The sequence below is a fragment of the Eptatretus burgeri genome, chromosome 6 (assembly GCF_056783735.1).
Source record: "Eptatretus burgeri isolate ZD-2024b chromosome 6, Ebu_testis_v1, whole genome shotgun sequence".
Classification (NCBI taxonomy): Eukaryota; Metazoa; Chordata; class Myxini; order Myxiniformes; family Myxinidae; genus Eptatretus; species Eptatretus burgeri.
This window is the reverse complement of record NC_140966.1, coordinates 109,726,591-109,744,809: the sequence shown is the minus strand read 5'-3', so window position 1 is coordinate 109,744,809 and position 18,219 is coordinate 109,726,591. Positions and strand designations below refer to the sequence as shown.

The 18,219-nt window shown below is 42.8% G+C and overlaps 1 protein-coding gene across 1 annotated transcript in view; it reads left to right on the top strand.

Annotated features, from left to right (window-relative positions):
* Positions 1 to 17,525, top strand: part of ZMAT2 (zinc finger matrin-type 2) — a 36,566-nt gene extending 19,041 nt beyond the window's left edge. The window contains exons 3-5 of the mRNA XM_085886707.1: positions 232 to 429; positions 6,341 to 6,486; positions 17,187 to 17,525. Coding sequence (XP_085742833.1) covers positions 232 to 429; positions 6,341 to 6,486; positions 17,187 to 17,327 — 485 coding nt within the window. The 3' untranslated portion in view covers positions 17,328 to 17,525. The remainder of the gene's footprint in view (positions 1 to 231; positions 430 to 6,340; positions 6,487 to 17,186) is intronic.
* Positions 17,526 to 18,219: the final 694 nt, after the last annotated feature.

The following is an 18,219-nucleotide window of genomic DNA, read 5'->3' as shown; positions in this document are numbered from 1 at the left end:
CTTGTGGGCACTCGGTGGACAATATGGATTTATTGGGGAGGTTTAAAAAAAAAATTTTTTTTTAATGAAATCGTGAAACTTGTATCATGATAATGTTTTGCTCTTAAATTTAAACCTCTGCACATCTGATGGTAAGTTTACCAACAGACTTTTGTACTTTGTGTCTTTTGCAGATATATGTGCTTGTGTTTTTTCCGTTCATTAATCCTCTTGAATTATCTCCTCCACCAGCCAAACCATCCCCACCAGTCAAGCGTGACTTCCTCAGGCACAGGGACTACAAGGTGGATCTGGAATCCAAGCTGGGGAAATCTGTGGTCATTACCAAGACCACTCCGCAGTCAGAAACCGGAGGGTATCATTGCAACGTGTGCGACTGCGTGGTTAAAGACTCCATCAATTTTCTGGACCACATCAATGGCAAAAAACGTAATTACATCACTGCCTTGGGTTTGTCATCTGATTTGTTTTGTTTGCAGTCTCATGGCCAAATAGTTGAAGGAAGTAAAATCTTTAAAGGAGGTGGTGTCTTGCATGTGTTTTGAAGGAAATGAACATGTGTGGCACCTCATACATAACAAGCCATCTGAGTTTGTATGTGGTCTATTCGTGTTTCGTGGGATAATTACACTGTCTGTTGCCAAAACATTAGTTGGCAACTATAACCTAAAATATATGTATCTATCTATCTGGTGTGGCACTTCCTTCCGGGTACCCCACTACAGTAATGGGGTCTGATCTCAACTTGATGTATTAAAGTATTTGACCAGTTCACTCCGAGGAGGAGCTTCTGCTCATTGCTCATGCGGACCTGCTGTTATTGAGAAGTGGTCCAACTGTGTGACCATGTATTCTGGACCTTCGGGATTAGGAAGTGTGTTTTATTGACCGTGTGCTTCAGCCTTCACGCATGTGTATGCTCATGGGACAGTGTTGATGGATTGTGTACTTTGGCCATAGGGTTAAGGTGCACATCTCAAGGTGTTTAAAAGGTTGTTTCTTGTTTTGTTTTTTTCTTAAGTTATGTAAAAATGGCCACCCTCATAAGACGAGGGCCAACAAGCCCGAAAGCTGTATCCGTGGATGTTTCCTCTCTGGGGTTTACTGGTCTCTGAAATTGAGAATTCAATTATCTTCCCGATATTGGCTGCAGTACAACATACTGGGAAGTGGGGTACTGTGGCTCTGCTAAGCTCATGCCTTATCGGCGAAGCCTACGCAACTTTAGCCACAAGTCTTTTTCATGTATGCTATTGACATTGCATATGGTTGGGAGTTTCGGTGGTGCGCGTTTGTCTCCGTGATCGCTGATGATTCATCAATAAGTGATGAAACTGGTCCGGTGGCTGAGGGGGCGTCATTGCGATTCTCATGTATGAACTACTTGTGAATGATTTGCAGCTGTGGAGGAACTTGAGTAGAGTTTGAAACAGCAACCTGCTCACCTTGTGGAGCTTTCCTTGGGTGCTCTATCCAGTTCTCTTTGGGCAGAAGAGCGTGGGAGTTTTATACATAATTTATATAATAATCAGCCATCTGGGGTAATAAGGTGAGAGCTTATTGGTTATTTCCTCCAATTTCAGGTGAGATGTGATTGGGTCTTGTGTTTTATATATATACACATATACATACATATGTAATGTGTGACTCCAAACATGAGTGGTGAAAGCACTGGCACACAGTCACATTCAGCCCTTGCTGCACGATACTGGAAGCGATAAGTGCCACCTGCCATGCGGAACATTATCTCTCTCTTTACCAAACACAATCTTGAGTCATTAATGGTTTGCGATCTGGCACAATGATTATAATTGCCATTCTCCGACCTGAGACGAAAGTCGTGACGTCACCGCGCAACACACGTACTGTCTGTGGCCACAACGCACTCATGGTTTGGAGGCACATAGTATCTGGTTTATAACCTAAAGGTTTTCAGCCAGAAGTGTGTGTAATGCTGATATGTTGCCCTGACGATGCCCTAATAGGGGGTGAAACAGGTCGGTAACTGCATTTTCCATGCACTTGTAACAGCATCTGAAATTCCACCTTGGTATTACCGCTGCGAGATACCTCTTCCGGGAGCCACAGACAGTACGTGCATAGTGGAAAGTGACGTCACGACGTTCGTCTCAGGTCGGAGAACGACATTGATTTTATATATATATATATATATATATATATATATATATATATATATATATATATATATATATATATATATATATATATATATATATATATATATATATATGGATTTCAGAATCTGATCCGAGTAATGCACACAACATCCAGGTCCTCAGACAGTGATTTCCATAAATTCATGTTCAGAATCGACCCATCCCCTTGTCTGGGGGATTCGAACTCTTGGATGCGTTGGAGAAGGGTAGAGAACAGATTCCCTTTCTTTCTTATGGGATAACCTTTTCTTCTCTACAACACGTTTGTGACGTATGATTTTACGTCAGTTTTCATTTCTGCACGAGCGATATTCACCGTTCGTGCATGCAATAGATAGCCGTTCGCCCAACGGAGACTCATTCTATTATTTTTTTTCCATCAAGACGCATTGGCTTGGAAATAGATGATTTATTTACACATTTTATTTTGGTTATCATTTTCATTTTGGACTTCCAGGACATTTGAGTCATTAAACACACCGCAGGCTATTCCTGAACAGTTATTCTGGCGGTCAAACATTGCTGTGGTCTCGGATCAATACAAAAATTTAAAATAAATAGATTAAGAAAATAATATAAATTTTGCATTTTCTTATTTTGATCTTGTTGATAAATTAGTGTGCTGTTGATGTCACGCAGGCATCATGGGCTGAATGGCCTCCACCTGTGTCTCTTTTTTCCTTGTATTTCATGTGCACTGAACAGACAAAAAAGCATGACAACACCCTAAAAATGAATTGTTCAGATATTTAAAAGTAGACAGCACTTCAAACAGTAAAATATTTATTTAATTTCTTTGTGACACAGAACAACTCAAAACAGTCTTATCTTCCTTTTTTTTATATTTGTGTAAGATTTTGATCGATTTTTGTCTTACCTGAGATATTTGCCTTTAAAGATGAAAATCCAGAAATTTCATCATTTTTGATATATATATATATATATATATATATATATATATATATATATATATATATATATATATATATATATATATATATATATATATATATATATATATATAATATATATATATATCGTGTTACGGCTATGGAAATTCGCATTGCACCATAAAGGGCCCTCAGGTGAGATATCTCCATAGGTACATGTGTAGTTAGCCCAAACCCGTTGTATAGAGGGAATTTATGCGATCCTCCATTTAGTCGTTTTTCTTTCTCTATCTTTTATTTCAAACAAACAGCATCTCAACAACCACGCCAACCACGCCACCTCCACCATCTACGCTACCACATCTTCACCACTCGCCATTCAACAGGCCCCGTGCGGTTACGATCTCCGCGGAGGAATAAACAAAAACCTACAACTATGCTCGGTGGGCTTTTCCCGCCTGTTTCTCCCGTTTCAGTTCTCCGCGCTCGGTGTGGGGGAGGTGCGATCCGAGCCGGGGGTCAAAGGTGAGAAAAGGTGGGGGCCTCTTTTTGGGGGAATAATTCTCTGGCCCAGAGCCAAAAACTGACTCCCCCGGCCCCCGCACGGGGCGGGGTGGAGGGAGAGCGTGAGGGAACAGCCCTTTTCGGGAACCTTCTCAAAGGAAGGTGGAGCCGAAAACGGGGCAGAGCGAAGGGCGGAGCCCCGCGCTACAAAAGGCAGACAGGACGGACCTTGGGTTGGTTAGTCGAGGGTTGGTCTTCGGTTGGTCGAGTTGGTTCGAGAGTCTGGTTTTCGAGGCTTGCGGTCTGCTTGTCTTGTCGAGGAAAGAGGTCCTGCGCCCGCGGCTTGGCGAGCGGCCCTGTCACGAAGGCACAGACTGGAGACTCGGCAGCGCCAGTTGTGAGGTGGACCTGCGCGTCCGGACGGGGAGTGCCGGAGAGGGTTCGCCGGCTGCGAGAGAGGTCGGGGCCAGGCGCGACCACGCTGACTGTCGTGGGAGAGGGACTCACCAGCCACAAAAGGGAAGTCGCGACTTCCTTTCTTTTTCCTTTGCTTTGTGTAAATGTGTGTTGGCGCCATCCGTCAAGTAGAACTGTTTAAGTGTTGCCGTGTGTACGCGTATTCGGTTTTAACTCTTCCTTTGCTTTTAGGTGCATTTTGACTGTATGGCTGTGGATACGTGTGTGTGTGTGTGTGTGTGTGTGTGTGTGTGTGTGTGTGTGTGTGTGTGTGTGTGTGTGTGTGTGTGTGAATAAAAATGCTTGCTTGTTGAACTGTTCCTGCTCAGCTTCGTCTCTTTTCCTTTTTTATTGACCCTCCATCTTGCATCACGTAAGGGGTTCGTAGTGGGTTCAATATCCTGGTAATTAATCGGAACCGTCAAGGCCGACGAGAACACCGCTCGGTTATCACTGTAGCAAGGAACGGACCACTTCAGCGGTTCGTGTCCGGAGTCGGCCTGTGGCTTGGTACGATCGCCCGGTCGACCATTCGCGCAGGTACTTAGGTAGATTGAATTTGGCGAGCAACCCTATCCTGCGCGGGTGGGCAATTGGCACAATCGTGGTGAGGTTAAACCCCCACCCATGACTAGCTCCTGACGTTGTTCCGAGAGGGTCACGACTGAATTGTCCGTTCCGGTGGGCGAGGCGGCCGCCATTCGAGTCGAGCGGCCGATCGCACGCCGGCGGGCACGAATTCGCAACAATATATATTATTTTTTTTTTCGTAAAAATTGCTGTAAACGGTGTGGAGAGCTTTTGGTTACTGTAACATGAGTAATCAATTTAAAGTGGAATGTGTAGTGCACATGTATGGCTTCAAATTTGGAGAAAAAAAACAAACAGTGTGTGTGTGTGTGTGTGTGTGTGTGTGTGTGTGTGTGTGTGTGTGTGTGTGTGTGTGTGTGTGTGTGTGTGTGTGTGTGTGTGTGTGTGTGTGTGTGTGTGTGTGTGTGTGTGACTAATCGTGCCAGTCCCACCCAAACCTGTGAGTTTGGCTGATCTGGGTTTCATTTCAATTCCTCTGCCAACTTTTGTGTGTGTATATCACATGACTGTATTTCAAACCATACCTTCTGAGCCTTGGGTTAAGATCTGTCTGTGTCTATGAGTCCGTGTTGTATGGGGTGTCCCACAAATGTTTAAAAATGTTTTCTGAAATCTGTGTTTGTCATTTATTTACACATATCCAAGATATTTTGTGTTTGGAAGAATTTGACTCCTTGGAATTGTGTGATCCATGCTTTAACTGTAATTGTGGCTTTTCTTTAAGAATGTTCTTTTACATGAAAGACCAATTGATGCAGAATTGACGATCGTAGACCGTGCTGCTGACTCGTTCATGGAAATGTTTCCATCGACGAAGAAAAACTCCTTTATGTGATGTACTGTGGATTGTTTGAATATTTCTGGTCATTCCTCAACTTTTCTCAACGTTCCTGAGTAACCGTCTTATTTTTCTGAAAAAACATTTCAAAACCACCTTGATTGGCGAAATGACCATCCAAAAAAAAATTCAGGCTTGTGTTTGATTTTTTTTTTTAATTTTATTTGAGAGTTCAGTTCCACAAGTGGGTAAAACAATTCCATATTTTGTTTTTTAATACTCTTGTGTCGCTCATCAGTATATCCCCCTACAAGCACAAATCCACCAAATTGCTTTTCAATGAATGGCTGGGGTGAAAAGATTGTTCTGCAATGAAAACTAAATGGTAACCCTGCCTGCCCCCTCCCCTACCTATGATTCTCAGACAAACAGCAACCTTCTAAACTTAGAAAAAAAATGTTTCCTTGCTTTATTTGAAGTTTGCGTTGGCCTTTGCTTGATACCTGAGAACTGGGATTTGACCCTTCACCCAACTTGGGGGTGCAAAAGTGAATTTTGTTTCATGTTCCTGACTTTCGCTGTGGGGGGTAAGAAACCCCAAATTGGTGTGAGAATTGTGTTCCAAACTAAAACCCCAAATTGGTGTGAGCATTGTGTTCCAAACTAAAACCCCAAATTGGTGTGAGCATCATGTTTCAAGATAAACCCCAAATTGGTGTGAGCATCGTGTTCCAAACTAAAACCCCAAATTGGTGTGAGCATCATGTTCCAAATTAAAACCCCAAATTGGTGTGAGAATTGTGTTCCAAGATAAAACCCCAAATTTGTGTGACCTTTATTGTGCTGGGTGAGGCTTCTCTACCATGCAAGCTACTAAGGGACAAGCTTGACTATCCGATTCTTTTTTTGGCATCAAGTCGAAGCATGTTGAACGTTTGTTGCAGACCAGCGTAATCTGGGCATGTCGATGCGCGTGGAACGCTCCAGTGTAGAGCAAGTGCGCCGCCGGATGGAATCGAACCGGCAGCGCTTGCAGCAGCGCAAGCACGAGTACGACTTCCAGGAGCGGATGAGGGAACTGCAGGAAGAGGTGCCGTTTGCACGTCCCCCTCAGTCATTATATTGCTTGCTGTCCCCTTGCCTTGAACTACTCCTCTACCCCCCCCCTCACTCTCCCCCCTCACCAACTGATGTTTTCACAAGCATTATCCTTTAGTGTTTATTATCTGGACTTACCTGTTGCATCTTATACACCACTAGTGTGGGATGCTAACACATTGTAAGCAATAACCAACCATTCTTCGTTCGTCGGTACATGTATAGCAGCAGCTGCAGCATGACCTCCCATTGTTCCCATTGTCTTGGGTTGCTCACCTGCAGTGAGTACAAGACTGCACTTGTTTTCAGATACTTTCATTTATGGACGCTTTCCGTCTGTTCTGTGAATTCCCCCCACCCCCCGGTGTATCGGCATTGATGCCCGTCGGCACGCAAAATTTCAGCTTTCTACGTCCCCCAGAAGCTACTGAACATTCATGTCAGCCAGTCAGTCAGTGAGTGGTTAGAATGAGCCTTATATACACTATAAATGAATAGCGCCGCAGAGATTTATTACGGAGAATATAAATGAGCATGGGTCAAAGGTTAATGTATCGATGTCTGAAATCGGCAAGACGAGGGGAAGTGGCTGTTAAGGGAGAAGTGTTTCAGACAAATGGTGGTGAGCCCTCTCCTTGGAAGATGCCAGATGAGTGTGACCAGCCATCTATCCACTGGGACCGTACTCTGTGCAGAGCGTCGGTGCTGCCGAAGCAGTCTCCTGGGCTGTCGGGCACAATCCTGGACGGGTCGCCGCTCCAAAGCAGGATACTCGAATGGCTCAATCATCTCAGCAACCTGGTACAGTGAGGACTCTAAACGTGATAATTTTTCAGGTAAGTTAAGGATGGAGAAATGGGGGTGGGGCGAGTATGGAGAACGGACTTGGGAGTTCACAAGGCCTGGGTTAGGTAAGAAGCACTTGGTGTTGTAGAGTATAATAGTGCTGAGAGGAAAGGTGTGTTTTGAACAGGTACATACGTCTTCACTGAAAGTAAATGCAACCACAAAAGGAAAGTTTGCCTTGAGCGATCGCCAAGGGCCATATATCTGCCCTCTCAACTCGATACCCTCTGTCTCCACTAACCCTGAGAATGCGCACATCAAACATTGATCACACCATCACTAATCTTCCTCTGTCCTCGCTCCCTCATTGAATCGCTCTCGATTGACTCTCTTCTCAACCATATTTTTCATGCCTTTCTTCACTTGCTTTGCCCATCGACATTCCCAAGCTGTAATAACATGGTCACTTGGATGGATCCCACCTCCAAACCATAAGCGATTTGAGACGGGAGCTGTACATACATGCCAGAGATTAACTCCGAGAATGTGACGAGCTTTTGGCTTGATTTAACAAAGTGGTACTGTGTGGTTTGTACTGCCTTGCATATCTGGGCGTGGTCCAATCCAATGCTGGTTAGTAGTTTAGGTAAAACAACAATTGTATACATAGTCAAGGCTCGGGGAAGAGCTAGAACACAGAACGGCTCGGGACACATCATCACAAAAGGAACAGCAGAAGGAGGGATCGATATGGCTGGGATCCAACCTGGTAATTTTGGTTAAAATTTTGCCTGATCCCAGATCTGTTCAGGACTCAGGTATGTTTACCTTTATTATTATTATTATTATTATTATTATTATTATTATTATTATTATTATTATTATTGTTTTAATGATCAAGGCTTGTGGAAGAGCTAGAATCAAGTGTACCTAAATCTATCGCATTGGTGAAGCACAGCCTCAGTCTAAGCTGCGTTGATAGGAACTGGCTACAGCATTGCTCACACGAGAATATGACGATGTCCCATACAGGAAATGATAACGATGAATTCGTTACTTGATGGTGCAAGGTTTATTTCTATTCCTTTCATGCCATAATCTACAAGAAAAAAAAATTTTGAAAGAAAAATGTAAAAACAGAGGGATGAAATCTCAAAAACAAAACAAAACAAAACCTACCAAGGTAGGAATGACACCACATTATGATGACACAATCCTCTTATGGATTACCATCACGACATCTATTGACATTTTACTTCTGTTGTGGGATTGTGATTTTTACTAATGATTTCTTCACGCAGTGGATTGAATGAAACATTTATTATTCGACCAAAGCAGGAACCCTTTACAGTTAATGAGGACAAAGTGGAAACGCATAATCTGGTAATATTTCTCGAATCGACAGAAAAATATATAAAAGTACACAAACACAGAGGGAGCACGAGGATGATGTGTGTCTGTATCCGTGTCCTCCATAACTCCAAAACCATGAAACCGAGCATCCTGAAACTTGGCATGCATACTTGGGGAACTCCAAGGAAGTGCATGAGTAAAAATTGGATGTTTGGGCTAATTTCAACATCCCTTTTGATGATAATTGATGGCCTTATTGAATTATATCCTTTACCGAGGCTCATCCTTGGTCACCTCGCTATCCCTCACTGGGGTCTCAATTCGTCTTTTTGTTTTGGCTTTCCTAACAATGCCTTCACCTGGAACGGGCCACAACGGTTTCTTAACAAATTTTTTTTGTTTGTTTATTTTTTTTACACTTTCCTCACTCGCATCATCGGATGCCTGCTCATCATAGCTAAAAATCACTGGATACATTGCAATGCTTATAAACACCTAGAGGCGCCAGCGTTCGTGGCTTTATTTCATTTCCGCACATGCCATAACCTCGAATCTCTTAAAATGAACTGAATTTCACCAGTTAAGCTCCAGAATTGAACTTAGCAGCAGTTCTGACTGCTCAAAAAAAATATTAAAAAGTGTTCATTTGTCCAATTCGGAGATAGTTTTCCATTTTGGCCGTCTCCGGGAGGTGTTTAATATGACGGATCGGTGATCGCTAATTGCTTGCCAAGCCTGCCGTGTGTTTTGTTTTTTTCGAAAAGTCGACCTGTCAAGCCTCCAACCATTTTGTTGGAGTGCTTGCTTGAGTGCTTAAGCCACTTGGCCATCTGCACCATCTGCACCACCTGCCTGTGTTGTGCCCCGCAGTGTCGTTCCTTAACGGTTGGATGGAAAGAAGGAATAGAGGGAAGGTTTGGATGGATGGACCAAACCAATTCTACCCCACTCTTCCTTGCTCTCCTCACGCCCCTTGCTCCTCCCTCCTCCCTCTCTCCTCCCTCTGTACCCCTCTACCTCTTCACTCTCCCCTCCCTCCTCCATCTCTCTCCCCTCCCTCCTCCATCTCTCTCCCACACACATACACCCCCCCTCCCTCCTTAATGTTCCCAGCAACGAAGCGACGGTTTTTATTTGCTAGTCCTCAATAACACTCACAGATAAACCTGCAATATATTTGTGAAATACAACTTGATATTTTTGATAAAACCCGTCAGCTGTTCCAACGATGAAGTTCATTACGAAAAGAGATTACTGTCGATTCTATGGCACGAAAGTGTTGAACACTTGTCATCTCCCGCAGGCTTGCTGCTTGATATTGTTTTTCAATCCTTGTTCCAATGAAGCGTGATTCATAGAGTCGATGTCATCGATTCATCAAATCTAAACGCTGTTTCTACTCAGCACGCCGTGGAGAGACCTGTGAGCACGGCCAACACAGAGCTATACGGGTAACGGGTACAGTGCCTTGTTACGGCAACATTTTCGTTTGAAACTCGCAAAGATAAGCAACATGACCATTTTATGTACCTTTGATTTATAAACAAACGCACACACGCCCTCACAAAATACTGCAATTACTTCATTTCATGTGACAGGAAAATATCTGAGTTATTCTCCGAGTTGACAGCCAAACCCGGCTTGACTCGGACTCTGCTTCAAAGCACAACTCGCCGAGTTTGAGTACTCGATTCGGGTACAGCACTAGCCCATAGACTCGGCTCCATCACGGAAGATTCCAATATCCCAATTAAATGCGCTGGGGATTCTCAATAAATCCGGAACAGTTTGCACAGAAATAATAGCAGACACAAACAGGCACATTGGCCTTCAAATATAAAAATAATTTGATAGGATGAGACTGCACAAATGGAAATCCTGACACGAAGACGCAACGATTATACTAGAACTGCACTCAGTGGAGCACATACCCCTGTCAGGCTAAACAGTTTGTTTTGGATCCCACTGATGGGCCGGATCTGCATCCAGACCTGAACCAAAATGTAATCGGGGTGTCCAGGCTTTGCTCGCTGCAATTTGTCCCTCCCCCTGACCACTTGTCCTTGTCCAATGACTACTACTACCCCCTCTCCTCCTTCTTCTCTGATGCCAGCCAATTCACTGGCTGCAAGAGGGGTGGTGGGGGTGGGGGGGGAGTAACCCAAATATCCCAACGATGATGGACTGAAAAGGGTCCGAGGCTCATCTTTCACTCTTTGCACAGCTTTGGGCGTAGAACCTTCTACACTCCAGCTTCACTCAGTTCGACAGGAGGAATGAGACGCCATACGTTTTCTAGACACTGAAGGTTATGACATCGTCTCCCAGCAGTGCACAAACAAACAGGACGACTTATCCCTGTCCATGTGTCGTTAAGAGTTCAAAAGTTATACAAGTCTGAAGACGACGATGGTTCACGAGCGGTATTTGATGATTTAGATTGTTTCAGAAGTCAAGGATGAGACAATGTGATAATTTTTGACCAACTTATAAAAATGATCAACATTATGTGGTATGAGTGACAGGTTATTAGCTGCAAAATGTTGAAAGGCTGGTTTCGTTCAACAACTTTCAAAAGTTGACCTTTGCATAACCTTTAAAGATCACAAAACAATGTGGACATTAAAATAAGGAAACAGGATACGTGCTATTGCTTAATGGAGTTAGTTCGTCAAAGCAGGTCAAAAACCCGGTTTGATTCCCACAACTTTGAAAATTTGATCTTTGTGAACTTTAAAGGTCAAGGATTATGACCTTTGGTGCAAAACTTCCTCTGGAACATTCCAGGAACAATATAACGTCATATAGGCTATATGGCATTTCACACTCCTCGGATTATCCATACTTTGATGAAATCAGCGTAAAAACAAACTTGAAGAGGGCGCCACGGGCAAGGTGTTTGAGATAGAGCAAAATGGTTTCAAGACTTTAGGTGGGGAATGACCTCAAGATTATGCATAAAAATATTGTCATCCGAGCTCTCAAAATTTGGGTGGTCGTATGATTTTTATGTCAAAATTGGCAATTTTATAAGTTTTTGACCTTGTGACCTTGACCTTGGGATGAAAATGAAAAATCGGATAACGACAAGTTTTAGATAATTCATTTTGCTATTCAAATACTGAAGAACCCATTCCATTCAGTCAATTCCCGAGGAGAAGATAGATTTCTAATCTGACTACCCCCTAAAAATGGCTAATTTTTGGGCGTGGCTCCGCCCACAATGGGTGTAGCACACCCTCATCCAGGAAAACACAACAAGGCATTGATATCGAGCACATGACAAAGTTTCATCAAGATCGGATCAAAGTCCACAGAGTTATGCTCTGGACAGACAGACACACAGACACACAGACACACAGACACACAGACACAACAAATATAGTGGTCACTCTGGCTGGCGCTCGTGAACCAATAACCTATGCAAACACAAATGGCATCTATGCCTTAATTATAATAACTTAGCACCCCCTTTCCCCCACAAACGTAACAATACTTGATGACTGTGTTCGACCTCATTACGAAAAGGCCTTGCTCCACTGCTTCTAAACAAACACAATTACCTGCTGATCTGTGACTAACAGTGTTGCGTCTGGAAGCAATACCAAATACAAAATTTAAAACTAGAGGGGGAGCACTCGGGAGAGTGCAAAACCTCCGTCGCCAATACTGCTGGGTCACTCAAGTGAACCTTATATCTTATTCATTAAATATGATGTCAACAGTGCTGACAGAGTTATCGTTCTTTTCTCCAACATTTTTTTTTGGAGGGGGGGGTTGGAAATCACTTAAACATGTAAAAATGCAAAAAAAATCGAAATTTTGTTGAAAAAAAAGTTGCAAAATTTTTTTTTCTCTAACAATTTTTTTTTGGGGGGGGTTGGAAATCACTTAAAATATTTAGAAATGCAAAAAAAAAATTTTCTCCAAATTTTTTTTGGCGGGGGGGGGTAACAATTTTGGGGGAGGTTGGAAATCACTTAAAATATGTAGAAATGCAAAAGAAAATTTCTCTTTTTTTTGGAGGGGGGGGAGTTGGAAATCAATTAAAACATGCAGAAATGCAAAAAAAAAAAAAAAAAGTTCTCAATTTTTTTTTGGGGGGGAGACCAAGTCCAAAATTTAATGGCATGATCCTTGGACCATACCTAACCCCCCCACCAAGTTTCATCGAAATCCGTCAGAGTTTTTCCATAATACTGTTCACAAACAAACAAACAAACAAACAGAAAGGGGTGACAACAGTAACCTCCATCCATCTTCGAAGATGGCGGAGGTTAACTAGCCTTGTTTGTGAAGCTGCGAGTCGGTCTGTGCCGGCGTACAGGTACAACAATTGATGAAGTCCACAGAATGTTGATTGAGGAGTGGTAACCACCATGGAAGCATGGAGAAGCTGATGTTTCGGGTATTAATGCTTCATCGGAGCAAAAGCGAGAGAATAGGGGGAGGTTTGATACAGGATGGGAATGGGTCAGAGTGGAGTAAGAGAACACGGTGGGGGGGGGGGGGGGAGAGGGAATAACTGAACGAAGGATGTTTGATTAATAAAGCTCGCCTTCATAGCCAGACGCAGACAGGGCACCTCTTTCGATCCAAGTCTGTCCTTGAAAAATCAGAAATACTCAGTCGAGAAAAGGCTTTTGGCAGTGGTTAAATTGAGTACTACTCCTAAAATATTGGTGCCCCAGTACCACATCGATGTGTCCTGGATTCTGTGGAATGTTCAGCTCTCAAAATTATTGGAATCTCCTGTGATGTGGTCAAAGCAAAAGGTCTGTTGCTGTCACATAACTGGTTTTTTTTTCTTTTTTTTTTTCTGATGTTTTCTGTTTCCCACCTCTCCTCCAGTCTCACTTTCTCTGCTGTCTAGCATTGACCCTCACCAGCAACTTCAAGATGCATGCACTCTTTTAGTAGACCTAACCCTCTCCTGGTTAAATTTCAAAAGCCAGGCTAACTACACACCTTGAGTCTTTTGTTCTTTTTTCTCTCTCTCTTTCTCTTTCTCTTTCTCTTTCTCTTTCTCTTTCTCTTTCTCTTTCTCTCTCTCTCTCTCTCTCTCTCTCTTTTTCTCTTTCTCTTTCTCTTTCTTTTTCTCTCTTTCTCTTTCTCTTTCTCTTCTTTTTCTTTCTCTTTCTCTTTCTCTTTCTTTTTCTCTTTCTCTTCTTTTTCTTTCTCTCTCTCTCTCTTTCTCTCTTTCTCTTTCTCTCTTTCTCTCTTTCTCTCTTTCTCTCTCTCTCTCTTTTTCTCTTTTTCTCTTTCTCTCTCTCTTTCTTTCTTTCTTTCTCTTTCTTTCTCTTTCTTTCTCTTTCTCTCTTTCTTTCTTTCTCTCTTTCTTTCTTTCTCTTTCTCTCTTTCTCTCTTTCTCTCTTTCTCTCTCTCTCTCTTTTTCTCTTTTTCTCTTTCTCTCTCTCTTTCTCTCTCTTTTCTCTCTTTTCTCTCTCTTTTTCTCTCTCTTTCTCTCTCTTTTTCTCTCTCTTTTTCTCTCTCTTTTTCTCTCTCTTTTTCTCTCTCTTTTTCTCTCTCTTTTTCTCTCTCTTTTCTCTCTCTTTTCTCTCTCTTTTCTCTCTCTTTTTCTCTCTCTTTTCTCTCTCTTTTTCTCTCTCTTTTCTCTCTCTCTTTTCTCTCTCTTTCTCTCTCTTTCTCTCTCTTTTCTCTCTCTTTCTCTCTCTTTTTCTCTCTCTTTTTCTCTCTCTTTTTCTCTCTCTTTTCTCTCTCTTTTCTCTCTCTTTTCTCTCTCTTTTCTCTCTCTCTCTTTCTCTCTCTCTTTCTCTCTCTCTCTCTTTCTCTCTCTCTTTCTCTCTCTCTTTCTCTCTCTCTTTCTCTCTCTCTTTCTCTCTCTTTCTCTTTCTCTTTCTCTCTTTCTCTCTTTCTCTCTCTCTTTCTCTCTTTCTCTCTCTCTTTCTCTCTCCTAATTGTTGCCCTGCTACCCCGCTGTCAATTTTACTTTGCTCTTCCTTGAGCCTCGTTCTTGTAGAGAGAAACAAGTGAGAAATTACCACACTGTGGTCACAACCTGCGACACAAAATAAAACAAACCCAAGCAGTGTATAGTCAGCAGAGGCTTACACGCCTGATGTCTTAGGCTCACCAGAAAACTTAGATAGTGGCCATATTATTTTGTCTGGGTGGCATCATGGGTGGAGTCAAGCGACACATGTGGGTAGGGCCCGACGGCTGTCGGACCAATGGGTGCGAATTTCAAAAATCGACCCATGGTGATGACAACGGACGCAGAATTCTTGTCGACCTGTAACGTGCAAAAGAAACTTTAAAGAGTGATGCAAATAAATGATGATTAAAAGAATATGTGCAATAATTCAAATAAAATGGGGACGAGGAGAGGTAGGGTAGAAAATAAAAGGGGGGAAAGGATTGAAAAGTTAGACAGGAGATATAAGTGAATGAAAAAGCTCTCCATGATCCTGTGGGGAGCCAACGTGATGATGCTGCAGATAAGGCCTTGCTCTTTGCATTTTTAACTGTTCATGCTGCTGGAATGGAGAAAGATACCAGACAATGGGATGTGACAGAACCAATGTCAGGGAAGATTGAAGTGTCTCGCGATCGGTTTGGGGATGTCTATTCTGTTGGTTTGTACATCGAGCAAGTGTTCATGGACATGATCATCCAGTCTTTGCCCGGTTTCACCAACGTAGATCTTGCAGAGAGTGCATGTGATTCTGTAGACCGCACTCGCGAAGGTGCAGCCAAAGTGGTCCATGACGTTGATGCTTTTGGGTACTGAAAGTGAGGGTTTGTGGATTATGTGTAACGAGGTAATTGTGTGGATATTCTGATCTCCATGCTGATATGTAAAATAGGAAACCATGGAGAAGGGATGTGAAGAAATACAGTGCCGATAGAACGTCTACACCCCCTTTCAACATGTTCACCTTTTGTTGCTTTGTGGCCTGGAATTGAATCGCATTAAATGAGACTTTTTACACCTTTATTCACACGTCGTAACTCACAACTTCCAAGTGAAAAACAAATTCTACAAATTTCAGAAAATTGATTAAAAATACAAAACTAGAATATCTTGGTTGGATAAGTGTCCACCCCCGAGTTAATACTTGGTGGAAACACCTTTAACAGCAATTACAGGTGTGAGTCTGTCGTGATATGTCTACACCAACTTTGCCCACCTTGATTGGACAATATTTGCCCATTCCTCTGAATAAAACTGTTCAAGCTCAGTGAAGTTGATTGTGTAGATGGAGCATTGATGGACAGCAATCTTCAAGTCGTGCCACAGATTTTCGATTGGATTTAGGTCGGGGTGCTGACTGGGCTACTCAAGGACATTTATCTTTTTGTTCCTTAGCCACTCCAGTGTAGCTTAAGGTGTGTGCTTCGGGTTGTTCTCATGCTGAAAGATGAACTTCTTTACCAATTTCAGCTTTCTTGAGGAAGGCAACAGGTTTTCCTCTAGGATTTTTCTGCATTTTGCTCCATCCATTTTCCCTTCTATCCTGACAAGTGCCCCAGTCCCTGCTGATGAGAAACATCCCCATAACATGAAGCTGCCACCACCACACCACCATGCTTCACAGTAGGGATGGTGTTCTTTGGGTGAAGTGCTGTGTTAGGTTTCCGCCAACAGCTCGTCAGACCACAACTTTTTGCCACATGCCTTCAGAATCTCCAGAGTGTTTTTGTGCATATTTCAAATGGGACTTGAGGTGGGCTTTTTTGAATAATGGCTTCCTTCTTGCCACCCTACCGTACAGGCCAGACTTGTGGAGTGCTTGGGATATTGTTGTCACATGCACACAGTGACCAGTCTTTACCATAAAGGCCTGTAGCTCTTTCAAAATTGCCATTGCCCAATTGGTGGCATCTCCGATCAGTCTCCTCTTTGCTTCATCATCCAGTTTGGAGGGACGGCCTGATCTAGGCAGGGTCTTGGTGGTACCATGTGCCTTCCACTTCTTAATGATTGTCTCGAATCTGCTCAAAGGGATATTCAAGGACTTTGAAATATTTTATACCCATCCTTGATCTATGCCTATCCACAACTTTATCCCAGAGGTCTTTTGAAAGCTCCTTGGTGCTCATGGGTGTCTGTGCTGTGAAATGCACGACCCAGCAGAGGAAACCGACAGGAACAACTGATTTTATGCTGAAGTAATCAGCATCACTACAATTTAACACAGGTGGAGGCCAATTAACTAGGTGTGTGATTTTGAAGGTGATTGGTTACACCTGAGCTGATTTACTATTGTTAATATAAGGGGGTTGTACACTTATCCAAGCAAGATATTCTAGTTTTGGATTTTTAAATTAATTTCTCGAAATTTGTAGAATTTTTTTTTCACTTGGAAGTTGTCAGTTGCGATGTGGAAAAAGTCTGACTATATGCAATTTAATTCCAGGCTATTAGGCAACAAAAGGTGATAGATTTTAAAGGGGATGTCGACTTTCTATTGGCACTGTAAGTGTGTGAATGCGTTTTGATTTCTGTGCTGATGTGTGAACAAGTTTGTGTATTTGTGTAAAGAGGTAACTGTGTAAACAAGGTGAAATTGCTTTGCTTTGTGTGTACAGGAGGAGAAGCAGAAAGCTTACCGCAGGGAGCGTCGTCGGGAGCGCAAGCGGAGAGCACCGGGTGATGTGGAATCTTGGCACGACGGAGATATGGCTGCGGTAATGGGCTTCGGTGGATTTGGGAGTAGCAAAAAGAACTAAATATTCTGATGTGGAGTTTTTTTTTTCTCCTCAGCCATCGACACTTCCTCTTACGTATTGATGTCCCAACAATTTTTTTTCTTATTATTATTATTTTAACCCTTTACATCTACTTTTCTGAACCCTCCAGACATCCTTGCGTTGTGTATTTTAGAAATGAAATAAACCTTTGGAAGGAAAGTGTGAGATAAAGAGTAACTGGTGTACAGTTTGTGATGTTGTCCATTTTACCATTTCATGGAGAAGTGTTTGGAATTCTGTGCTGGGTTGTGTGCACGTAACTCTCATGCCATTACAGGGGCCGCGTGCACCTGCATTTCACCAAGTGGTTATTTTACCCAAAGTTGTGATGAGGTTCTATTCCCTTCACTTTGAAATGAAAAGGAAGGAGCGGACTCAGGGCAGGTAATGCGGTAACCGCCGGTTGAAGAACCTCTTGTGAAAAATCATGGATGATCCCAAGCACCCCAAACATGGACATAGCATCTTGTAATGGATCCGGGCCTAAACGCAACACCGGACACACTTTGGCCATGAGAAAAACTGAGGGCTCTGATTGGCTGAATTTTAAGATTGTTTTTGTGGCTGGAGGTGAAATTGGATGTAGTTGGGTAGTCCGTTGACATCCCACTGCGACCGGACTGCAGCTCCAAGGCTTGGACTCCAACTGAATTGTACTGTTTAGCATGGAAGAAAAGACATCCGACACGTTGGGGTTAAAAGTTAATTCTTTATTAACCAATAACGCTAAAACCCCTCAATGCCCCTGATAAACCAAGGCTAAAGTACCGGAAAATCCCCTGATAAACCAAGATGAAGGTGTAATTATTCACATACGATACCGCTACACGACTCCCCCTCCCAGTGCAGTAATTGCACAGAAGGCACAAAC